This window comes from Caretta caretta, chromosome 8, assembly GCF_965140235.1.
Source record: "Caretta caretta isolate rCarCar2 chromosome 8, rCarCar1.hap1, whole genome shotgun sequence".
Classification (NCBI taxonomy): domain Eukaryota; kingdom Metazoa; phylum Chordata; order Testudines; family Cheloniidae; genus Caretta; species Caretta caretta.
Window position 1 is genome coordinate 87875238 of NC_134213.1, and position 26036 is coordinate 87901273.

The 26036-nt window shown below is 42.4% G+C and overlaps 1 protein-coding gene across 4 annotated transcripts in view; it reads right to left on the reverse strand.

The window, feature by feature from the left end:
* Window positions 1-254: 254 nt before the first annotated feature.
* The window catches only part of CTH (cystathionine gamma-lyase), a 51017-nt gene continuing 25235 nt past the window's right edge, over window positions 255-26036 (reverse strand). For all 4 annotated transcript variants that reach the window (XM_048859831.2, XM_048859834.2, XM_048859833.2 and 1 more), the window contains 7 exons: window positions 24590-24647; window positions 22674-22751; window positions 19881-20033; window positions 19501-19622; window positions 17637-17689; window positions 8412-8550; window positions 255-1358 (listed from right to left, as the gene is read on the reverse strand). In XM_048859831.2, coding sequence (XP_048715788.2) covers window positions 1332-1358; window positions 8412-8550; window positions 17637-17689; window positions 19501-19622; window positions 19881-20033; window positions 22674-22751; window positions 24590-24647 — 630 coding nt within the window. In that variant the 3' untranslated portion in view covers window positions 255-1331. The remainder of the gene's footprint in view (window positions 1359-8411; window positions 8551-17636; window positions 17690-19500; window positions 19623-19880; window positions 20034-22673; window positions 22752-24589; window positions 24648-26036) is intronic.

Genomic DNA, 26036 nt, shown 5'->3' on the forward strand with positions numbered 1-26036 from the left:
TAAACTAGTTTAGCTGCTTTCTGCTAAAGGTAAGCTTTTATTTGGAAAAAACCTAGCTACCTTCTAAAAGGTAAATGTTAATCTACTCACAATATGGGAATGCATCAGAATAAACCCTTCTCCATCCTAACTTCCAACATCTTGTCACTCCATAGTGAGGACTCAGGTGTGAGATTTCAATAAAAATATTAAATGACAACCTAGTAAAATCAGTAAGAGCTTACCTCTATAAAAAGGCTGCACTGATCAAAACATTAGCTTTGTGCCATTCATTTTATTCACTAATGTTTCACTTACAATTCATACAGAACATTTTAAACAATTTAAGAATGTTAAATAGTGGGTTTTAAAAGGCCAGAGAACCAGTATGTGATCTAATAGGTTTTTCTTTTTAAAAAGTCTAAATTTCATTTGATTTGTGAAAACTGTTTAATGTTTTTAAAATTATTGTAGTCTGTCTGACAAATGATCCATTTAATTTCCCCTTTCATTAAATTATCCACTTTAGAAATTAAAGCACACAGAAACAATTCTATCTTGATAAGACAGGAGTTAAGACTGAAATTGTTCTCAAATATAACCCATTCCGTTAAAAATTTAAGACTAAATTCTGCTTATCTTGCCTGTCAATCTTCAGAAAATTACAGTATCAGGTAGGGCTTTTAAATTTTCAGTGTTGCACAATATAAAACCAGATTTGATATTCTCATTCAAAAAGTCTGTTTGATCCTACACCATTCAAAATCTACCTTCAGTTAGATATGTGATTTTTTTAAAAAAAAAAAAATACTACAGTATGGATGATGGAAAAAACAGGCTGTACCCACATAACTGCAGCATGTACCACTGTACAGCATAACACCCTATTTTTAATATTTGAGATCTGGATGTAATACTCTTGCATGTACATCACAGCTGCTCTCATATCAACAAGCTTTTCTCAGAAAGAGTGATGTTTCAAGTCATAAGAGCAGGAAGAACAAGAGGATGACACCTCTGAAAGCATAAGTTTTGTGCATAAGTTTGACCCATGTTGAGTCACTGGAGAGTGAAGCTAAAAAAGATTAGGAGTACTTGTGGCACCTTAGACTAACCAATTTATTTGAGCATGAGCTTTCGTAAGCTACAGCTCACTTCATCGGATGCATACCGTGCTTAGGTATCTAAAGTTTGATTGAATATAAGTTTAGGGTGTGGGGGTTTTTTTTCTGAAACCCTTCACTTTCAAAGGCAAATCTGAAGAAACTTATCAGTGGTTTAGCTTTTCATTTAATCTTCTTTGGGTGTCTTAGCTGTGTAGTGATCAGCTTCCAATTTCAGGTCTTAGATTCTTAGTTGCGAACCATATGCTCTGGGACCTGCAGTAACAGAAGACAAGCATGATATAATTATATTGTAGTGTTCTCTAGTATTGCAGAGCTCTTTATTTTAGCACAAAGAGAAGCTGGCCATATATTAGCAATAGATATATTCATGCTCCTAGAAGGCCTTTGCAGATGAGTTTGGCTACGTGCCTGTTGCAAAAAATGCTCAGAAAACTTCAATTCTGGCTAGTTTCTCAAATCTGCAACTATAGCATATGTTTTACAGAGACTATTTTCAGTTGTATAGTGCAGTAATTCATGCTATTTTAAATCTGTTACAATTATTGCAGAGTTTATATCTGTCATCAAACCATGTCATGTTGCACACATGGAAAAGTGATCCTCTCTCTACCCCAAGTTTCTTGGTTGTTTTTATGCACTTTTTACTACACCAATAGCATGGTGCTGTGGGTGAGGAGCACAGAAGCAAGACAGTGCATGGGTCTAGTCCTTGTTTTGCCAGTGTCTTGCTGTATTGAGGCAAGTAACTTCTCCATTGGCCTGCTCCGAAGACCAGGCTCAAGGTCTTCCACAAGCACCTCCCTGTGGCTCCACCCCCCAGACTGACTACACTCTGCTCTTTTACGAGGCCCAGTTGTCCATTAAACTATCCTCTGATACCCAGAGTTACACTTCCTCAGGCTGAGAAGCAGCTAATTAATTATGGTGCAGTGGGGCTGGCTCATCTCCCCTTAAAAGGGCCAGCCACCTAATGACAACAGGTTTCAATTATTTGCTGAATGGGGGCCTGAGTCCACAAGCTCAGTTAGGAGCACATCTGTCTCCTTCCACTCCTCTACCCACAACAGACAGGAGGAGACAGGCATCCTCCAGAATATATGAATGTTCTGAGGCTCAGAAGGAGGTAGACCAGTTAAAAATTTGAGTAAAGATAAAGCGAGGGTGGGTGTGGAAGGCCAATAACATGGTACTATGGACTATCAAATCAGGAAGAGGAGGTGAATGAGGCATTTCTAGATCAAAAAATCCAGAACACAAGACCTGGTTCTAACAGAGGACCCAGATATCTGTTGGAAAAGTACTACAGTAAAATGCAAAAAATTCCAATATGATCTTGGAGTGTGTTGGGGACAACTTATTATTTCCTCCACTGTCTGAAATAAGGAGTGGTAGCCAGATAAGACTGGTTTTTGACTAACAGAACAATTAGTTGTGAAACTGAAGATGGAATGCAATTTGGGTACAAGAAGGGATGAGAGCGGTAGAATAAAGTTAATGGTGTGTGGTGTTTGTCTGTTTTTAAAAAAAACAAACAAAAAAACCCCCCTGAGAATTAGTAGGTAAGTTTTCTGGGGGGAAGAAGAGATCTAAGGGGAAAAAGGGAGTTCAGGAGAACTGGCAGTTTCTCAAAGAGACAAGTTAAAGTCACAACAGCAAACTATCCCAATACAAGGGAAAGATCGGAAGAACTGCCAGAGACCAATGTGGCTGCATCAGGAGCACTTGAATTACACTGAGGAGTAGCCCGGATTCCAGATCACAGGAGATGCAGGGGCCCAGGTACTTGTGGACACCCCAGAGAGATTGCAGTCGCTGCCTGAGGAGCCCAGAGACTCCCAAGACACCATGACTTCAACTGCAAGAGTCATGGTAGGAAGTAGCCCAGGGAGGGACTAGCCAGTATCCTGGCAGCAGTCTGCATGTTGTGGGCCAATTCCCCGCTGACTTAGTGGTGAACCCATTCACCATTACCAGGGCCCTGAGCTGGGACCTGGTGGAGCAGGGAGGGCCTGGGTCCCCTTACCTGGCTGCCCCCTTTGGGGGGTGGCCCACCAAACCAGCTCCCATTAATTAGCCATTAGGCTGCACTTCCCCACAGCCAGGGGAACCCTACTGACTTTAGCCATTAGGCCATGTGTCTCTGCAGCCTAAGGGAGTCCTACTGACTTTGGCTGTTGGGCCAAGCTTCCCTGCAATCCAGGGGAGTCTATTAGCTTTAACCACAGGCATACCCTGCCCTTTCCCCACCTCCAGGGGGATAGGGTGTACGGGCCCCACAACAAGGGCAAATACAGTAACTCCTCACTTAATGTTGTAGTTATGTTCCTGAAAAACGAGACTTTAAGCAAATCTAATTTCCCCATAAGAATTAATATAAATGGGGGGAAGGGGACTAGGTTCCAGGGAAAAATTTTCTTGCTAGACAAAAGACACATGCAGTATAAGTTTTAAACAAACAATTTAATACAGACACAGCAATGATGATTGTGAAGCTTGGTTGAGGTGGTGGAATCAGAGGGTGGAATATTTCCCAGGGAATGCCTTACTAGTAAATGATCTAGCAATTGCCTGAAACCTCAAGGGTTAACTCGTTGTTGTAGCCTCACACTCTACAAGGTAGCAGGAATGGAAGGAAGGGAGACTGCATGGCAGAAGAGAGACTCACTCTGTGTGTGAGAGAGAAAGATGTGTATTTTCCCCTTTAAGTATGCTGACATCACTCTTAAGTACACTACCTCCTTAAAAGAAAAGGAGGACTTGTGGCACCTTAGAGACTAACATTTATTTGAGCATAAGCTTTCGTGGGCTAAAACCCACTTCACTTTAGTCTCTAAGGTGCCACAAGTCCTCCTTTTCTTTTTGTGGATACAGACTAACACGGCTGCTACTCTGAAACTACCTTGTTAATCAGCAAGCTCAGACCACTGCAGCTGCTGCCAAAGACTCCCTCTGTCCTGAGCCCTGTTGTGTGGTCCCCCGATCTATGGAGGAGAGGTAAGCGGGGTCCAGGGGGAGGGGGACGCCCTGACTTAAGATGCCCTCCCCCCCGCACCCAGCAGGCTCTGGAAAGCAGCTCCAAGGCAGAGGGCAAGAGCAGCACATGGCAGTGGGGGGAGGGACAGCTGAACTGATGGCAACTGATTGCCTGCTGGGTGGCTGCCGCACAGGGAACTTAGGGGAGTGGGGAGCTGAATGGGGGGAGGGTGGGGCTGCCGGTCCACCCTGGTTCCAAGCCCCCACCAGCTAGCTGCAACATGCTGCTCTTCCTGCAAGCAGTGGACAAAGCAGGCAGCTGCTAAATGACACTATAAGGGAGCATTGCACAACTTTAAACGAGCATGTTCCCTAATTGATCAGCAAAGTAACAATGAAACAAGGTTAACTGGGACTACTTTAAGTGAGGCGTTACTGTATTGTACCTATCTTTTTTTTAAAAAACAAAAACAAACCCAAGGCCATTATAGAGCAGTCATCCTAACTTTGAAATCTGGAAAGATATTTGAACAAATCAATTTGTAAGTACCTAGAGGATAACAGGGTTTAAGTAATAGCCAACATAACTTGTCAAAGACAAATCATGCCAAACCAACCTCATTGACAGGGTTGCTAGCCGTAATGGCTGGGGGGGGGGAAGTAGTAGGTGGGACATTTTGATTTTTAGTAAGGTTTCTGACCCAGTCCCACAAAAACTAGGGAATGTGGTTTAGATTAAATTACTATAAACTGGGTGCATAACTGGTTGAAAGACCATACTCAGAGTAGCTACCAATGGTTCTCTGTCAAACAGGGAGGATGTATCTAGTGGGGTTTTGCAGGGGTCAGTCCTGGGTCTGGTACTAATCAACTTTTTCATTAATTACTTGGATAACAGAGTGGAGAGCATTCTTACAATTTGCAGGTGACACCAAGCTGGGATGGGTTGCGACCACTATGGTGGACAGGATTAGAATTCAAGACAAGCTTGACAAATTGGACAATTGGTATGAAACGAAGAAGAAATTCAATGAAGGCAAGTGCAAAGCATTACACTTAGGAAGGAAAAATCAAATGCATAACTACAAAATGGGGAATAACTGTCTAGGCAGCAGTAGTAGTAATGCAGTAAAAGATCTGGGAGCTACAGTGGATCTCGAAAGACCCAGCAATGTGATTCAGTTGCAAAAAAGGCTAATATTCTGGGGTGTATTAACAGGAAATCCTATATGTAAGACACAGGATGGAACTGTTCCATTCTATTCCACACTGGAGAGGTCTCAGCTGGAGTAGTGTTCAGTTCTGGATGCCATACTTTAAAAAAAGATATGGATACACAAGAGAGAGTCCAGAGGAGAGCAACAAAAACATTACAAGGTTTAGGAAAACCTTTCCTCATAGATCAGGTTAAGCTGGATATGTCTAGTCTTGAGAAGATTGAGGGTAGGGTGACCAGATGTCCTATTTTTACAAGCACAGTCCCGTTTTGGGACTCTTATAGGCACCTATTACATCCCACCCCTTGTCCCATTTTTTCACCGTTGCTATCTGGTCACCCTGGACCTGATAAGACACCAAATATGATAAGGGAACTTATGAAGAAGATGGTGGTCAATGGTCCTACTTTCAGTAAACATGGAGAACAAGTAGTAGTTGGCTTAATCTGCATCAAGGGAGATTTAAGTTTTCCATTAGGGAAAAAACTAAGTACAGGATATTCAAGCACTGGAACAGGCTTCCCAAGGGAGGTTGTTAGGACCCTGGTCATTAGAGGTTTTTATGAATAGATTAGACCAGACGTTCTCAAACTGTGGGTTGTGACTCTTTTGATGTGTTTCAGAGTAGCAGCCATGTTAGTCTGTATCCGCAAAAAGGAAAAGGAGTACTTGTGGCACCTTAGAGACTAACATTTATTTGAGCATAACCTTTTGTGAGCTACAGCTCACTTCATCGGACGCATGCAGTGGAAAATTTTATATACACAACATGAAACAATGGGTGTTACCATACACACTGTAACAAGAGTGATCAAGTAAGGTGAGCTATTACCAGCAGGAAAGAAGAAAAACCTTTTGTAGTGATAATCAAGGTGGGCCATTTCCAGCAGTAGACAAGAACGTGTGAGGAGCACTAGGGGGGGAAAAAAACATGGGGAAATAGTTTTTACTTTGTATAAAGACACATCCACTCCCAGTCTTTACTGAAGCCTAATTTAATGTTGTCCAGTTTGCAAATTAATTCCAATTCAGCAGTCTCTTGTTGGAGTCTGTTTTTTGAAGGTGTGGTGTTGTTGTTATGTTGTGACTTTTAGGTCTGTAATCAAGTGACCAGAGAGATCAAAGTGTTCTCCGACTGGTTTTTGAATGTTGTTCTTTATGTCTGATTTGTGTCCATTCTTTTATGTAGAGACTATCCGGTTTGGCCAATGTACATGGCAGAGCGGTATTGCTGGCACATGATGGCATATCACATTGGTAGATGTGCAGGTAAACGAGCCTCTGATAGTATGGCTGATGTGATTAGGCCCTATGATGGTGTCCCCTGAATAGATATGTGGACAGAGTTGGCAACGGACTTTGTTGCAAGGATAGGTGTGTGGTTGCTGGTGAGCATTTGCTTCAGGTTGGGGGGCTGTCTGTAAGCAAGGACTGGCCTGTCTCCCAAGATCTGTGAGAGTGATGGGTCATTCTTCAGGATAGGTTGTAGATCCCTGATGATGTGCTGGAGAGGCTTTAGTTGGGGGCTGAAGGTGATCGGTAGTGGCATTCTGTTACTTTCTTTGTTGGGCCTGTCCTGTAGTAGGTAACTTCTGGGTACTCTTCTGGCTCTGTCAATGTGTTTCCTCACTTCAGCAGGTGGGTAGTGTAAGAATGCTTGATAGAGATCTTGTAGGTGCTTGTCTCTGTCTGAGGGGTTGGAGTAAATGCAGTTGTATCGTAGAGGTTGGCTACAGACAATGGATCGTGTGGTCTGGATGAAAGCTGGAGGCATGTAGGTAAGTACAGTGTGTATGGCGACACCCATTGTTTCATGTTCTCTGTATATAAAATCTTCCTACTGTATTTTCCACTGCACGCATCCGATGAAGTGAGCTGTAGCTCACTAAAGCTTATGCTCAAATTAGTTAGTCTCTAAGGTGCCACAAGTACTCCTTTTCTGTTTTGATGTGGTCAGCAGGGTTGAAAGTAGGGGGTCACTTTTTTCCTACTAAGGGGGGGGTCATGATTTTTCCTAAGTCCAAATGGGGTCACCAGCACAAAGTTTGATAAACACTGGACTAGACAAACACCTGTCAGGGATGGTCTACGTCTCCTTCATCCTGCTTCAGCACAGGGAGCTGGACTAGATGACTTTCTGAGGTCCCTTCCAGCCCCACACTTCTATGATTTTCTACTCCATAGGATAGGAGCGTAAAGGTGTCAGGGCATGCCATCCTAAGAGCTGTGTGTTTCCTATGTTGTAGCAATGTGAGACAAAACAGACCAGCTGAGTTCCGCCCCTGCACCATAACACTAAAATGCAATATTAGGACTTCATGCCGCAATTTTTTTAATTATGCACCTCCAGATTGGTTCTCTAACTCAAAGATAAGTGTCTCTGCTTTAGATTAGGCAGTTATGCCTGGTCTATTCTATTAGGAGAGCTTGCAGAGAACTCTATTTGTTGAGAGCAGGTGTCATTCACCATGCCAACCATGCTTTGGAGAGTACAATTTTGTGCAAGTTCATAGAAGTAAGACAGATTTATCAACTGCTGTTGCCTTTTTTCCTTCTGTGTGTTTTTAGAGGACCTATGCTGAAGGAATGCAAATAGCATGATATTGCAAAAAAAAAAAAAAATTCTTAAATTTCTTTAAAAGACCTCTAGGGGTATGTAAGGTTTCAACTTTTCATAGATCTTAATTTTCAAGAGTTAAGAATAAATTCACTAGCTTAAACAAAAAAAAAAAAAGATACCAGCCAAGTATTTCCTGCATTAGATTACTTTGCAGGGAGAAGCCATTGTCCTTATTAGAAGTGCATAAACCTGTTAACCACTTCTTTGCCTAAGAGTTACCAATCATAAGTCATTTCTATTCCTGCCAGCTTCTAAGTATCATACACATTAATCTATAAATTTTTTTAACAGGATGTTGCAGAGGATATGTAAACAGGATACTAATCATGGAAATTCAAAAACCCAAAATGCAGTCAGATTTAAAATATTAAACTAAGAAGTTAAGATGATAAATGGTGAATGATCCCATACACCATTAGTTTGAAAAGCAATAAGTAAAATGCCAGGGGAAAAATCACTTATTAACAAGAAGCACTAAAGTATTAGATGACTTACTGCTACTTTCAAAGCTTGCTCCACATCGTCCAGTATATCTTGTGCATCCTCCAAACCAATTGACAGGCGAATCAAAGTATCATTGATCCCAAGAACCTCTCTCTCTTCTTCAGGAACTGAAGCGTGAGTCATAATGGCCCTGAAAGAAAAGAAAAATAATCTCTGCAGACCCATTAGGGGTTTTATTAAATAACTAATTTAGCTGGCCTTTACCGGTCAGCTCTGTAGGAGTGGTGACTATTTTCTGAACAGTAGTTTTGTGATATTCTCACATCAAAAGCCCAGATCCTCAGATTGTGCAAACTAGCATAGCTCCAATTAAGTCAATGGGGCATCAGCTAGAGTAAATCTACGTAGTTCCATTGACTTCACTGGTTTGTATTAGCTGAGAATCTGGTACAATATTGCCTGACTATAATTGCTACAGAAAAACAGTGGGTACTTTGGACACTGTAGCTCTAAGTTTTCATCTGGAAAAGGAAGCAAAATCCTATACTACTTTCTTTCAACCTTTCTATTGTTTAGAAAAATATAAATACATGTGATTCTAAAAGTTTTCCTGGTGGAACTGGATATCTGTGTTTAAAGACTATGTTTCAGCAAAGAAAACTGAGGTTATACAAGTAAGGAAGGTAGAAGAACTATTGAGTGAAGTTTCAGGAGAGAAGCTGAATCGGAAAGGTATACTTAGTCCAGTGGAGACAGATCTGGAAAACTGAACATAAAAACCCAATGCTCATTGGTGGCAGGAGTATTGTGAGACCAACAATTAAGTTACAAACTGAGAAGAAAAAGTATATGCTGCATGTGTCGGTCCTTGCCTGATCTATGGTTTGGAAATTGTGCGTCTTACAGAGAAGGAAGAAAAGATACAAGTAGTAGAAAATGATATACTGAGGAGAATGGAAGGCTAGAGGAGGGTAGACAGAGTAAAGCATGGAAGAAATTAGGAGGAAGATGAACTTGGGACTCTCAATGACCAGCTGGAGAGTGCAAGTTAGAGGTGGGCTGGACATATAAATAAGCATGGAAGGAAAAATGACCAGCAAAGAGAGAATGGCAGGAACAGGTCAGCAAGAAAGGAGGTAAAGATCAAGGATATGATGGAAAGACTATTGTGACACATTGCTAGACAGGATTAAGAATCCTGCAGGATAATGACCCAAATTCAACCTTTAGGGCAGAGGTGGGCAAACTTTTTGGCCTAAGGGCCACATCGGGCTTCCAAAACTGTATGGAGGGCTGGGTAGGGAAGGCTGTGCCTCACCAAACAGCCTGGTCCTCACCCCCATCCACTCTCTCCCACTTCCCACCCCCTGACTAACCCCTCAGAACCTCGGACCCATCCAACCCCACCCCCCCATCCCATTCCTGGACTGCCCCTGGGATCTCCTGCTCCTTATCCAACCCCCCTGACTCCCGACCCCCTTACCATACTGCTCAGAGCAGCAGGACTGACAGCTGTGCTGCCCGGCCAAAGCCAGCCATGCTGCCCAGCAGGAGCTCGCAGCCCTGCCACCCAGAGTGCTGGTGGTACAGCAAGCTGAGGCTGCAGGGGAGGGCGGATAGCAGGGGATGGGCCAGAGCTACTCTCCCTGGCCAGGATGGTCCGTAGTTTACCCACCTCTGCTTTAGGGACATATTCGTAGACTGTATTTTTGTGTTCACATATATTGTTAAAGGTTAATGTAACCAAACAGTTCCTGTCTATGCTGTATTCTATTAATTCAGAGATCAAAGGGTGAGCCTACATTTACGTGAACTGTAAATATAGTGATATCACTGTATTGCTCTCTTTGAAGAATATAGCAAATCACCTGCAAATGGTGGAAAACAGGCACTTGCCTTATGTTAATCCATGTAACTAATTACAGGTGATGCTTAGGAAATAGGTCTACTTCAGTCTCAATTACCTATTCACCTAACAATTCTGAGCTATCAAGAGAAGGCCTGGAACTGTAGTTAAACAAATGAAAAGGATCAGGACCCAAGGGTGGTTTGTTTGGGGAGGGAGGGGCGGTGGCTTTAAATCTCTGATCTGCTTGATGTATTATGCAGGGGAAGCTTGAGTCATGGGACTGGAGATCTGTCTTACCCCGATCACCCTGAATATGAATATTGGACTATAGCCTATGGACTAATTGATAGAAATCTTTGCAACTACAGTACTCACCATCTCTAGTATACCTACGTCTGTATGTATACTGATCTTTTAACCAATACTTTAAAAAACAAAATCTACTTTAAGAATTGGCCATAAGCATGTATTTGGGTAAGATCTGAAATATTCATTAACCTGGGAGGTAATGCTTCCGATCCTTTGGGATTGGTAGAATGTTAAGATTCTTTCAGTAATCCTCATCATATTTGACTTGGGTGACTGGGTAGAAGCCCAAGGCTGGGTTGCCAAAAGGGAACGGTGTTTTGGCTTCTAGGTAACTAGTAAGGTATTACAGAAATTGTTTTGTGCTGGCTTGGTAAATCTAAGTTTTGGAATATTCACCAGTTTTGGGGATTATCTGCCCTAACAGAATAAACACAGTACGGTTCCCCTGGGACCCACAACCGTCAAGAGGTTTGAAGAGAAAAAGGATTGGAACTCCAAGGCCTACAAACTTGTGCCATGGACCAGGAGGAATGATAAAGAATTGTGGGCAACTCCGATCCCATGTAAACTAGAAAAGGAGTCAAGAAGCGAAGCGAATTCAACAAACTTTCCTAGATATTCAAAAGTGGGTCACATAGGAAATAGTTCATGAGGGCTTCTCTTCAAGCAACTAATCAGCAAGTTTCTTAAGGCTAGAGCTTTACAGACTCAGTATTGCCTTTATGTACAGAGTGATATCTCCAATTGACTTAAGTGGGAGCTCATCCCAGATGCAAGGGGCAGAAGACGACAAGGGTATACACATGCAGAGAATGGCCAATTTTTCCTTTGTATTCTCCTCACCCCTAACTGACTGACAGACCATATTACATTCTTTTCACTACTGGCTGCAGTGGCTATGGCATTAGCAGAGAAGCACAGGTCGTGAAAGACTCAATAGCCATTTTATCTTTAAAGTCTTCAGATAAGCCCAGAATGATCTAGTGCCATGTAATGAAGTGTTTACAATCCCTCTGTTAAAATACAAAGTTTACTGGGTATGAAAAACAGGTGCACTTAATTTTGTGTGCCGAGTATGCCCTCTTGTGTAAGCAGTTAGAATAGCAGACATTTTTTACACTAGTAAAACTGAAGGACAAGTGCAGTAGAACCTCAAAGACAGAAACACAAGTTATGCACTGACCAGTCAAAGGGACACCCTGTGAAACTGGAAATAACCAATCTACTGCTGCGCTTTCGTTATTTCCCCTCAAACAAAACAAAAACAACAAACAAACAAACCAAACCAACCCCAACCAAGTACTGTGCCTGTACTGCATCTTAAAGGTAGGCATCTCAGGGCTGCCTGTCGCCATATGTGGGGCAGCCACTTACAGCTACAAAGTGAAGATGCTGGGGCTCCCACCCCAAGCAGTCAGAGCCAGAAGACCAGGAGCTGTGCAGGCATCTGTGCTGCTTTCACCCCCCTCTTCCCTGGCCAGGAGGGGGAACTTGCTGTTTTTACCTCCCCTCCCCCACCCAGAAGGGTGACAAGCTTGCCAATTCAGTTTGCCCCGAAAAGGAAGCTGCCATCACTGAGGAGGGAGCTCAGAAGCTACTGGAGCCTGGCCTGCAGCGTGAGCTGCTGGAGCCCAAACTACACTTTGTTCAGAGTAACAGACAGCTTCCATTCCCAAGGTGTCTGTAACCCTGAGGTTCTGCTGTACATGATGTGGATTTAGTGAATCCATTGTCCATACTTTCATTTGTGGCTCAGACTCCCACTTTGAAGAAGGCAGGCCAAAGAACAATAGTGGGCTGCAAAAAAGCCAATGATGATGCTGTGGAAGAAACTGAAGGATATTCCTTGGATTTATGGTGGCTGACGGGGCAGTTCTTCAGTTTCAGTTGATCCAAATGCCAGTAACATAACCATCTTCAGCCCATGACACAATAAAATGTACTATTTTTGAGAGAGGAATTTTGTTTTCACTTCACTCACCATTTTACTAATGCTGCTAGTTTCTAAAGTTAAGAATAGGAGGCAGAGATTAAATACTCTCTAGGTGAGATTTGGGGAGGCAAAGGTGATTTTGTGCCCTTCCAAGCCCTTGAGGCCTGTGCAAGTTACACCAGCTTTCCAGGGCTACCCTGCGGGTCACAGCACCACCCAGAATCTCCACAGTGCTGTGTGCACTGCATCTCATTATGCCCGGGGATGGATTTGGAGCTGCCTGTAATAGTTCATGTACGTGGTATTTCGAACTGATATCTGTTGCATGCAGATAGTGTGAATCAGAGTTTTGTCAGGAAGTGTACCCAGAAAGAGGAGGTGTGGTTCTTGATACTCACATCTTTCCGCAAAGATTTGGACAATGCAGAGCAATTTACTTCGAAGCCTTGGCTCAGCCCCCACTTACTGGGCCTGCCAGACCAGTTCCACCAGGAGGGACTCAGCCCCTTTGAGAGGGCAGGGGTCAAACAGCCTCAAAGGGTTTAACCACACAGGTACTCCTTTGAGGGAATCTGACAGTTAAGGGGGAGGCTGACCCAGACATTGCTGGGGAGCTAATTGACCCTTGTGCTCCAGGGGTCAGGGTACGACAGGGCTCTCTCTCTACCTTTAGGTAAGATAGATATGTACATAGATTGTTTTTAAAAAATCCCCTCTCATATCCTATGCTGCATTCCTACTGTTAAGATTAAATAATACTTTGTTTTATGAAGGCTGTGTGGGGTCACTATATTCACCATTGATCACATCTCATGAAGGGAAGAACAGTAGGTCCCCAAAACCCAGTTGGATCTACTGATCAGTCATGCAGGGCTAGTGCAACCACTAGGCAAATTAGGTGACCGCCTAGGGCGCCAAGTGGTTGGGGGCAGACAAAATCGCGCTCCGGGGAGGCGGAGGTGCGCGGGGAGGGCTGCCTGCAGCAAGTAACAGTGAGGGGGACATGAAGTGGAACTGCTCCCTGCCTCTGCTCTGCCTCCTCCCCAAGCATGCCACCCTGCTTTGCTTCTCTGCCTCCCAGCCTTGTGGGGCTGGGAGGGGAGACAACTGCCACAGGGCTGCTGCGGAGAGGGGGTTGGGGGGAGGAGAGGAGGAGCAGCAGGTGCAAGGTGGAAGTTTTGCCTAGGGTGTGAAACATCCTTGCACCAGCCCTGCAGTCATGTCTGGTACACAGGGCACTGAGAGTGGAAGAATTAGGGAATTCTACCACACAAAGGTTAAAGACTTGAGACCTAAGATTTGGAGGGTGTGCACTAAGAAGCCCAAAAGAGGGAACAGATATAAAGCTAGCTCTGAACTGTGACTCCCCTCCTGGCTCCATGCCCCACCCTGCCACCTACAGCAGGACTTAGGCAGGAATGCTTGGAAGCAGGAGGGCAGTACCCCATACCTGCAAGAGATTTCTAGCAGGCTGGGGTGGGCAGCAAGGCTGCACTCTGCTCCTTTGCAGCTAAGGAGGGCATTCATTCAGGTGCCTTTAACAGCACAATATGTACGCTAAACTTAAAGGCTTTGTTTAAGTTTGTTATCATATGTATTGCTGTTTTACACTGGTCATGAGTCCTCGAGAGGGGAGGATGGAATGTGTTTTATTTAAACAGTGTTTTTGATTCTTTTTCTCCTCATTGGTCTGAATTATTCATGCCATTAATACTGTATCACATCAAGTCCAGATCATTAGAGGACTGCCTCTGCTTTGTACTGGCCAGAGGATGTTTGGATTCTGACGTCAGCCTAGTTCTACAGCCTGACAGGAATCAGTGGTGTTAGCTCCAGTGTAATTAAACAGAATTCTTCTTTGCAGCCAAATTTGTCTAACAAGCAGCAAACCAAAGAAAACAAATGCCTCATTTTCCAGCTTGGTGGATGAGAGAACTACAAGGGAAGATTATAATGCTGGACGCTGACAGCCTTAAACCAGCTGCCTCAGGAATCTGCCAAAAACTTTGCTGAAAATATATTCCTCATCTTAGCAATGGTGCTAAGACTTATCACACATCTGTCCACCTTTATTCAAATGAAGCTCCTAATCTCACAGCTCAGGCATTGTCCATTTTATTGGGAACAATTTACAAACTTGGAATCTAATCCTGTAAAACAGAGGTGGGCAAACTACAGCCTGCAGGACCATCCTGCCTGACCCTTGAGCTCCTGGCTAAGGAGGCTAGGCCCCAGCCCCTCCCCTGCTGTCCTCCCTCCCCTGCAGCCTCACCTCACTGCGCTGCAGTGTGGCTGGCTCCAGCTGGGCCCTGCAGCTGCAAGCTTCTGCTGCTCAGAGCGGCATGGGGGGGGGGGAAGGGGGAGCAGGGGGGTTGGTTAGGCATGGGAGTCCTGGGGGGGCGGTTCCAGGGGATGGTTGGATGGGTCAGGAGTTTTGAGGGGAGCAGGCAGGAGGCAGGAAGTGGGCCAGGCTGTTTGGGGAGGCAAAGCCTTCCCTAGGCCTCCCCCCCCCAATACAGTTTCACAACCCCAATGTGGCCCTCAGGCCAAAAAGTTTGCCCACCCCTGCTGTAAGCCCTTAATCATTTGATCAATCCCATTAAAAACAATGGGACTATTTGCATGACTATAGACCACTTCTGTGATAAGTTTCAGGAGTCTGTTCCTATAAAGGAAGTTGAATTCCCCCCCCTCCCCCTTTGAAATACGTTTGGGTACAATAGCATAATGCAGTTTAGGATACATTCTACTTAAAATTTGTCTTTTAAATAAATCATACATACGCTGAAATGGCTCCTCACCCAACGCCCATATAAACAGACTGTCTACTACATATTTGGGGGAAAAAGTGAGGAGTTAAGCATGTTGATGTCTTGTATATACAAACACCCCTTTCATCACTGCCCTGGAAAGATACAGTTGAACTTAAACTTTCTTCAAATTCCACAGAAAATTAACAGCCCCAATTGTTTTGTGTTAATCAGTGTGTACCTGAAAAAAATTACACACCTTTTAAGAGAAAAGAATCAGGCCACACTTACTGGAAAATAATAATAATAAAAAAAATCCTTGCAACTGGTTCAGAAGAGTGCTACAAGACACACGCATAATCTCATGAGCAAAGGGTGGAGAGGATAATGTGGGAGGGTGTGACCAGCAAAATAATAATAATAATAAAGTCTCAAAGAGGCAGAGATTCACAGATTTGCAAAGCTAAAAAACCTTGTGCTTTAAACCACCTCATCACATAACTCTTTAAATGTTCATAAACCTGGTAACTGCAAAGGAACAGTGAAGCTCATTAACCTGAATGTGTGCCAGTAAGCCATCACCGACGAGGCTCAGTCACACCTGAACAGCTAAAAATTAACCTTTCCCTTTGAGGCTAAACAGACATATCACTGGCTCCATCTCTGTTACATAAGAGAACAAAACTCCAGTGGGGCATGGCGCTGGCACATAGGGTCTCAGGTACGTGATGTGATTTTTCAGAATCTCTTTTGGGAATAGTCATGTACATGAAATAGCTGGTACTTACGATTATGCTATTTCTATGCATGTATATTCAGCTTGGTATCTGAAGTTATGAATATTAGCTATGTTTACTACATGTTTGCTCCTGTGGTAATGCCCATAAGGTATTTAGCCAGCATGTGAAGGGACAAGTCAAGTTGAATGGCCCATTAAGGAATACTTAGCTCACAATGGACCCTGGAAAATGCCTGTCTACACTTGATGGACTTTTCCTGTGAACATTCTAACTACACAATGGATGGGGGTGATGGACATGTAACTTGCCCATGCGATTCCAAATACCACCTTTCACAGTGAGAACAAATTTCCTTTCACTTTTCAGAAGCTAAAAGACCCTGGAAACATCTCCATTTTGCTTCTTTCCTGCTCCAACCTCTGCTCCCATTAGTATATGTTCATTGTCCATTCTAACCAAGGGACTGAGGACTTTAGAGTAATCTGGAGCCTTGATATTCCTTGATCCTTTGCAGATGGACTTATGAGTTGGATATGGTACAGAGACTGTTCTAGCCTCATTGATTGCTGGTTTCTCCCTTGCACTGGACAAATATCAGATGTCTGCTGACTTTCGCACATGAGTCAGCAGCCTTTGATACCTGTGGCATAAGCAACATAGTCCTTGCTTGCGTGGTTTTGTTCTTTCCTCTCCAACTGTCAAAGCCTGTTCCCATTGAACTCAATAGCAAAACTCCTTTTGATTTCAATGGGAACAGGATTTGGCCCCAAGAGATCAGAGAATGTGATTTTGATTAGTTGCTTATCTGTCCAGAAATATTTCTCACGCATGTTCTGCCAGGCTGATTCTGATTGCCCCTCCTGTATGTCATGTGGAGGAAAATAATAAAACAATCTGGGCTGTAGTTCTATTAAGATACAAATGACACACAGTTCTATGCCTCTTTTCCATCAAACCCAGATGGCGCAGCTTCTTTGTTGCCCTAGTGCCTGGCGGAGAGCAATACTTAGATACAGGCAAGCTGGCAGAATCTTAGTTTGGACATAAGGGAGGCACTGATAGTGTGTTAAGGGAAAGTAAGGTGATTATCCCTCTCTCATTTAAGAAGCTTTCAATCTGTTTAACAGTTGTAAAATTTTAGATAGGTAAGGGGGGTGTTGGAGGGGATTGGGAGAGTGTGGGGGCCCTGGGCTGGGCAAGGAGGAGTCACAGAGGGCCATGTGGGAAGGTCACGTTTCCCCTCCCCCCCCGCGTCCCTCCCATGAGTGCAGTACTGGCAAGAAATGATTTCTACTTGCACTACTGCTTAGAAGGCAGCCTTATGGCCATCTTCCACAATGCCTAAAATAGGGGAATTCTCCAACAGCCAGAATCAGGGCTTTTAGGGGCACTTTATGCTAGGTGAAGAGATCATGGGAAGGTCTTGGAGACAGTATACTCTACCATTCAAAGCAAGAGTCTTCCATTGTTTAAATTTCTAAAATAAGATCACATCACTGCTCATTTCCTGACCAGCCATAAAATGCTCATGATATAAAAATTAGCTCTATAGTGCTTTATCACAAAGTGAAACATTCAAATTTTAAACACTACGCAGTTTCAAGATGGCCACAAAATCCAGTGGAAGCTTTTCTTCCACAGTATGTGCAATTTAAGAATATTTCATCTTCTATCTCTACTGGAAGACTGACTTACGGATGTTCTGCTAGGCTTTCATATCCTCCCAGACTCTCAGCCAGCGCAAAAAGCTATAGTGGGAAATACAAAAGTTCACTTTGAAACAAAGAGGATTTAAAATAGCTACATTGTAGAGAAAAAGGCAATTACGTCTTATAATTTACTTAATTTTGAAGTGGAATTCACTGAACTAGAAAACCACAAAAATAAACCCAAACTTTCATACCATGGAAAAAATACTGGATGCAACAATTGGTATGTAGTTTACTAGGAAAAAGTTACTGGGTCTGAAAACATTTCCTTCTCTTCTTTAGGCAAGTTAAGGCTAGAGAAAGTAAGCAACTTAAGGCAGAAATTTTTGTCAGGGCTAACCAGGGTGCACCCCTGACCTTTAAGTATAGTCAGAGTGGGGATAGGGTGAATCTCTGGAAAAAAAAATAAGAACAGAACTAAAAACTTTAAATTGAAATTACTCCCTCCTCTCTCTTTACCTTATCCCTCTCCTGTCCTATTAATTCTTCTAGTTTCACACACCTCTATACTTTCTGGGCCCAATCAAGGGCAGAACTGATGGAACACTGTTTCAGAGGTATTTTACTTGTGTTTGCAGTCTTACTAGAAACAGAAAAGTCATGAGATTCTTTTCTCACAAGATTACTCATATGATTTTGCAAACCCAGAAATTTGGAGGAGAATCCAAACTGCTGGGCACTTAACAGAATTCAGTTGTTGATCCTTGGAGGAATGGATTCCTCCACACATTAAAGGTCTTCACTAATCACTGCTCTTTAATCGTACATATGTTCTTGCACTAGATGACAAAAGGCTCTCCACATACTCTGCTGCATTCAGAAACTAGATGTGTGTCTACTGAGGGTGCAGCAGCTGCTGTCAGGATCAGTATGCCTGCTATTGTTCCTCTTCCGCATTTAGGAGTAATCCACTCCTTGTATATCCAGACAGTCTATTTTAGAAAACACCTCTTTCCTTAAGCATCAGCCCAACAACTGATTAGCCAGACACTGAGGGGCTGGAGGTGAAAACACTCAGAAGGAGGTGAATCCTCGATTCTGGAATTTGCTTCCCCCTATTATACCAACAGAGGCAGAGAGGACTGACCTTTCAGGACAGGATGAAAGGCTCATTTTTGTACTCAAACCTTTGTTTGTGGGATGTTATCTGATTATGTGAAATTTCAGTTGTGATTTTATTTGGGCAGTGAGGGCCAGTGGTGTTGGGATGGTATGGGAGGAAGAGAAATCCTTAATCTGACTATCAATTTAGATACCAATTGGTTCCATTTTAAAAAATTTACCCAAACATGTCCAGAGAACAATAGCCATGAAAAAGTTAAAAGATAAAGTTTAAGAAAAAGGGAGCTAAACAATGCTCATGTTAAGAGAACACCTGTCAGGTGATCTGCCTGAAAGAGGCAGCACTACCTTTTGGAAAGTGGATCATGAAGAAGTCTCAAAAGGCATTTTCCATTGTCAAGTATTTTAAAACGTTCTAGCATTGTTACATCAGCAACAGCTCTTCTGCTTTTAAATTGCATTAACAGTTGTCGAAAGATATGCAAATACTTTTAGTAGCAACACATGGTTTAAACTAGCTATATAAGCCCCAGCTATAATTGTAAACACTTCAAATGGGCTGATACTTCCTTTTCTTCCTTCTCATTAGTGTCCCATCTCATAATTATCCATTATTTAGATTGTGGTACCACCCAAATATATTAGAAGCTTTCCAAACTCATAGGAAGATAGTCCTTGCTTTGAAGGTAACCACTTCCTCTTTCACCACACTACCAGAACCCTAACTAACTCAGTCACAATCAGGTTCTCTTACAGAATTAGTTTAAATTCATTTGAAGGGAAATTACCTTTAAATTCTTGAGAAAGATTTCAGCATGTTCACGGTTTCCTTTAATGTAAAAGGTGACCATCCCAGGACAGCCAGTGGACTGACGCTTCATTAGCTTATGCTGAGGATGCGAGGGCAGTCCTGAAATTAGTCACATACTGTATAAGCTGTTTTATTCAGACTGTTAAAATTGCAGTAAAGAGCAAGCCACACTAAGGCACATAAAAAGCAACCCTCAAGTGTTAAGCAGCATAGAATCAGCTGCAAGATAAATGCCTATGCCAGAGTAACTTACATCAATAGAATTTGATTTGTATCAGCAACACTTAGGAATGCAGTATCCTATATCAAACAGAGCCAGAACAAAAATTTCTTCTCTTCAGAAATCCTGCAACTTACCAGGATAAATGACTTTTTCTACCCGGGGATTTGATTCAAGGTACTGAGCAACAGCCAGTGCATTGTGGAAATGCTGCTTCATCCGGATCTGCAGTGTCTTTAAACCCCGATTGCAAAGGTAACAGTCAAAAGGAGATGGAACTGCTCCAAGGGCTATGAAATAACGCAATATTACAAATATTAAAAAACAAAACCAAACCTCTTCTGCCTTATTGAATAAGTTCTTAGTTTAGAAACTGACCCCTGATGTTAACAGATGCAATTCCCATTGATTTCTATGGGAACTTTTCCTGTTTATACCAGGGTGGAATTTGGTCCTATATCTGGAAATTCAAACATATTACTTAGACTATTTTTAGTGTGGTATCAAACTTTAGAAGAAGATAAGGGAGGGAGGGAGGGAGAAAAAGATACACGTGTTTGTATATTCTTCCCCTCCGCCCAAGATAGAAGAGTCAGGCAGGAGCTAAGACACTGAAGACTCCGGGATGAATCTTATCAGACACAAGGCACTCCCTCAGATTACTTTACTTACGTGAGGCAGGGCGAATACGAAAAGTGTTCTTTATTCAATGGATAAAAATGAATTCATAAAAATACACAGATGACAGAAAATATGCAGCTGCCAAAACATAAAAGATTTCTAATTTATCATACAAAAATCAGATGGGTGCACGCTGAGTGATATGGTCAAGGGTCTAAAGGAAAACTAATTAAAAAATGAACACCAGCTACAGAGTTTATTAATTATATGCCTCCTTTTACACGCACACACACACGTAAGAAGAAATTAATCCCATTACAACATGTAAGGAGATATTTTGCAGGGTACTAAGGAGGAGAAAACTAATATTTAAATAAGTTTAGAAAGGTACCATCCTGGCAGCCCTGCAGCCACAAGTCCTCTGTTTACCCATAGAACAGATACTGCTTCAATCCTGATCTGAAAGGACTACCTCCAACAGATGAGGGCAGTTATTAATGGTTTGTAGTACAGTGGGGCTAGAGGCTCAATTCTGTTGGCACTGTACAAACACACATTAAGAGACAGTTCCTGCCTGACAAAGCTTGCTATCTAGGGCCCTGATCCTGCAAAGGACTTATACACATACCTATTTTTATATGCTGAGTACTCCCATTGACGTCAGTGGGACTACTCACAGAGCCTAAAAGTTAAGCATGTATGCAAGTCTTTCCAGGATCTGAATCTCATTTTAGGCATTTCTATATTCAGTCCTTGGTCATGGCTGAACTGGTCCCCATTAAAAAGGTAATTATGATGGGTCAAAAAAACAAACAAAAAAAAATCCAAACCACAAACATCTTTGTGTGACAGACTAACAATATCCTGGACAAACCTTAAGGAATTAAGATAAATTTTAAAGTAAAAGCTTATTGAATTGGGGTTAATACCATTAGGGTCCATTGTATTAAATATGTAATTGTGTCTCTGTTGTTATGGAAGTGTATCTACAGTAAGGGATTGCAAATGTGATTCCTCCACTATCAGCCCTTTGAGGCCACTCCCCTGGCAAGGTGCACATATATACTCACTCAAACGGATTCTCCAAGACCAACAGACAAAGAAAGGGGTTTTGGATAAATAGCCTGCTTTCAAATTGGCTCAAGGCCTTCTTTCTGATCCAGCAAATGGACAGGGCCCTAATCCTTAGGGAAGGATTGGAAGGACTTGGCCTACTGAGGCACCATTAGACTGGGTGTCTGTTCTGAGCTGAAGCTGTGATTAACTTGAAACATCAAGAAACCCCTTGGGTGGAGTATTGAAGATCCTGTATTAGGGCTGGGATGATCACTGGTAAGCTTAGTAGTATTCGTTTTTATTGTTTTTAATGTTTTGTCTGCAGTGCTTTTACCTTAAGAATAAAATAGGCTGTGCAGAAAGAGCTGTGTGATAAGTTATGACTGATCAGTCTCTGTAGAGAATGCAAGCAAGAGTGCAAGGGCAACCTCTCGCTGCTAGGGATAACACAGTGAAGGCAGGAAACAGTGCAGCCTGGAAATATGCCAGTAAGAAGTGGGTGAGACATGGGTGTCTACAAAAGAAAGGCAATGGCTAGGGAGCTGGAAGCCTGAGAGTAGTTGCCCTTGCTGGATCACACGTGCAATTGCCCTGAGCTGTGACACCTGGCAATAAACTGACACTATCAACTCATTTCATATAGGCCAATAGATGACTCGGGATGAATTTAAACACATGAGGTGAAGTCCTGGACCCATTGAACTCAATGGAAGTTGTCATTGATTTCAATGGAGGTTCTCACCCCTGGTCTAAGGAACAGAGGCTTGTATAGAAGCCTTTACTAATCTCCTGGGACATCCAGACCCTCATAATTAAAAGGACAATTAACCACTCTCTTTGCTTCCTGTTTGGACACTTGAAAATAATAGTATGAAAATCTTTCCATGTATAAGCAGTACAAATAGTGAATTAAACAGAGCTTTTCATCAGCATATTTCAAAGCACTTTACAAAGGCGGTCAGTATCATTTATCCCCATTTTACTGCTTGGGAAACCGAGGCACACAGAAGCAACATGACTTCGCCACCAGCCTCCTGGGTAGACTTGTAGGAGACAGGAATAGAACCCAGATCTGAGTGCTAATGCAGTGATATGGACACTAGGCCACAGTCCATCCCATTTAAACTCTTGGGTCATATTTGTAGCCTAAATACATGGATTTCATATATGTAAATACACCAAATGCTTTCTGCTGTGTACAAGCATACCTGGATCCAATAAGTTTTAAAGAATTTCCTGTATTGGCTACTTACCATTTTGTAAGAATTTGAGCCTTTCATAGAGATCATCACCATTTACTGAAACCAATCCCATTACAACATCACTGTGCCCTGAAGATGAAAGAAGAGCAATAAACTGTTAACTTGTTTGTATACAGGAAGCTTTCAATATATAAAGAGTTAGGGGGGGTGTTTTCTTGGTGCTGCTACTACACATTTCCTTTTCTGTTTTTGCAGTTCAAGACATCGGATATTTCTCCTCACTGCTTCCGTCATCTATGCACTGACATTCAGGCCAAGATCCAGATTATCCTCCTCCAAGATCATGGTTACTGCTATGCTCTGTAGCTGCTGGCAGGGCCTGCTTGTACAGTGGAGCAGTTGGTATCTTCCATCTTCTCAGAATACCTGACATTTGTGACACCCCTGCTCTCTACTTGCCAGAAAACAGGTAAAAACACCAGCACCTAACACTTCCATCTAGCAGTTCATGTGTTGCTATGGAGCAGACACAACAGTAGATACTGCTCTTAGCCAGTTTTAGTGGTAGTGGCCACTACACGTTAGTGGCTTCTGTTCACTTTAACAAAGCTTGATTTTTTTTCATAACCAGTGTTTATAGAGCATTGTAACCAGAAGTCCAGCTGCACTTCTGGGGGGAGGGATAGCTCAGTGGTTTGAGCATTGGCCTGCTAAACCTGGGGTTGTGAGTTCAATCCTTGAGGGGGCCATTGAGGATCTGGGGCAAAAATTGGGGATTGGTCCTGCTTTGAGCAGGGGGTTGGACTAGATGACCTCCTGAGGTCCCTTCCAACCCAAATATTCTATGATTCTATGACTCTATATGCATCTGAATGACAGGCTGTCGGTCTTGTAAGGAAGTACAGAGCTATTTTTCTGACTCATCCTGGAAATCAGATCATTAGCTCCATTCAGGAATATAAAGGACCCTTTGCTGTACTACTGATTGATCTCTTTAGCTCAGAGAAGCCCTTGAAATTGCCAGAATACACTCTCTGCGGTGAGAGAAAACAAACAAACAATCAATCTCTCACCTCCAGTAATGTCCCCTGGTAGCTGAGGGGTTGTCTACCAGCTTTGTACCAGCTACTGCAGCCCCAGGCAGCAATCCATCTGAGAGTCACTGACTGATGCACTCACTTTACTGAGCTGCCTGCAGTTGCTGGCTGGGGAGTGGCCCAACCAGAGTGTGGGTAGGGGGACACTGCTGAAGGACATAGTGGGTGTGATGCATAGCTGGAGGACCTACAGAGCAGAAGAGGGTTTGTAAATGAGGGGTGGGGATTTAGAAGGGGATATCCATGATCTAAAGGGATACACTGGCTGAGGGAGCTGTCAGAGCTAAGAGCTATCAAGGAAGACAGCAGTCAGAGTTCACACTATCTGTTGTGAAAGTGTTTTCCACCCACAGCAGCACCCAGTTTATTTAGCTTCCACTGATTATTTACCCCTACACATTTCAGGAACTAATGCCAGTCACTTGTGGCGTTCCATTCAGCATTTTTGCAAATGACATAAGGTGCTTTTCAATCAGTTGAGGGTCATTACAACCAACGGCTCTCGGTAACACAGACAAGAGAGAAAAAGGCAGAAGGTCCTGGAGGGAGAAATCCTAGTCACCTTGCTCAGGAAAGAGCTTAGGTTTGAAAGTATAGTCCTGTTTTAGGGCTTTGCTATTTTAACTAAATAAAGGCAAATCAGTTGGAGAATATCTGTTGGGTATGCGCTGTGGTCAGGAACTGGGTAGAGAAACCACCCATTTATAGGTTTCCTCATAGCAAGGATTTCCAAGAGCTCTTTAGACAGATATGGAGAACAAAGAGCATCAAGCAGCAATAGAAAATGATATTTTATGGCAGTTATTATTGGTTTTAAACAAAACAAAACCACAAGAGAGCATTTGAGCTATATAATATTCAGACGCTTACCGTTCATGTATTTGGTTGCTGAATACATACAAATATCTGCCCCAAGAGACAAAGGACGCTGAAACAGAATAAAAATAGAAGATTTGATTTAACATTCTTTCACCATTTTCAAATCACAAACTACTCTCACCTCATCCCACAGAAAGCAGAAGACTCAGGTAACAGGACACATGGGCTGGGAGTTTCAAAAGCACTGTCTATCTCCTATTGACTTCAGTGGGAGAAGAGCTAAGGCAATGCAATGCAGAGCACTTCTCAAAATCCTACCCCTAGTTTTTAAAATTTTATTTCCATTTACAGAATGCACCTACCAGACAGCTTGTAGGCACATACAGAATAGTAACCACTTCAACATTCTTACAACCTAATCAATGTTAACTGCACATACAAAATAACTTCCCCTGCCACTCAAAACCCTGAGCTTCTTCAAAGAAAACCCAGGTAACCAGGCCAATTTGTTCATTGCATTTTTTTTTTTACATTCGTGTCTGGATTTGTCTTTCACCTTAATGACACTGCCTCAGGAAAATTGAAGAGTTTAGAGCAGGAGCAACTGAAACAGAATTCTTCACATTTGCGTAAGTTTTCAAATTGCTCTTCCAAGGAAAGAGTAATTGGAAATGACAAGACAAACAGCTGCTTTCTCTAACAAATGATCTGATTTTACATCAGTCACTAAATTACAGACTGCAAATTATTACTCTTTAACCTTTATACTGTGTTTGTTCAGTGTGTTAAAAGGCCAATGTAGTTAATAGATTCAGAACAAAAGAAGGGAGAAAAGCTTGCTGTCAGACTATGTACGGAAGTTTGGATGGTCTTGCTGTCATCTCTGACTAGTGGAATAGTAATGAAAGCACTAGTGCTTTCTTCTGTATGCAACATATTGAAGTAATAATAAATTCATGGGGATAGTTATCCTCTTAGCATACTGTCCCAGTAGCAAAACTTCAAGTGTTTAATATATTACCTTTTAATACTTGTCAGACAATCCTACAGAGTTAATAATTGAAACAGATTTTCTCTTGTGATCAAGTTAACAGACATACTAGCTAGACAAGTTATTGCATACATTGCTCCTTCAACACATTTCCATACCAAGTCTTGCAGAAGCAACTCGGAGCCAAATTAGAAAAAAAGATCACTAAACTTTTTTCAAACTAGGGCCCCAACTCAAAAGCACACACTTAAACCTTAAGTACTTGCTTATATTCTTTGATGAACTAGTGCCTTTAAGGAAGAATATGAGGTATTACCTTGACAATGCCAAATCTTACAGTTTTGTATTTGTGCAGATCTACTTTAATCACATACAAATCTTTTATTTTGTAGCGCCTCCTAAATTTATGAAGAAAGTAAAAAGCAAACCAAACATGACAATTCCGGTTCCCCAAATGCAGTAAATTAATCTAATTTTCATTAAATCCGATAAGTGCATGTGTGTGGC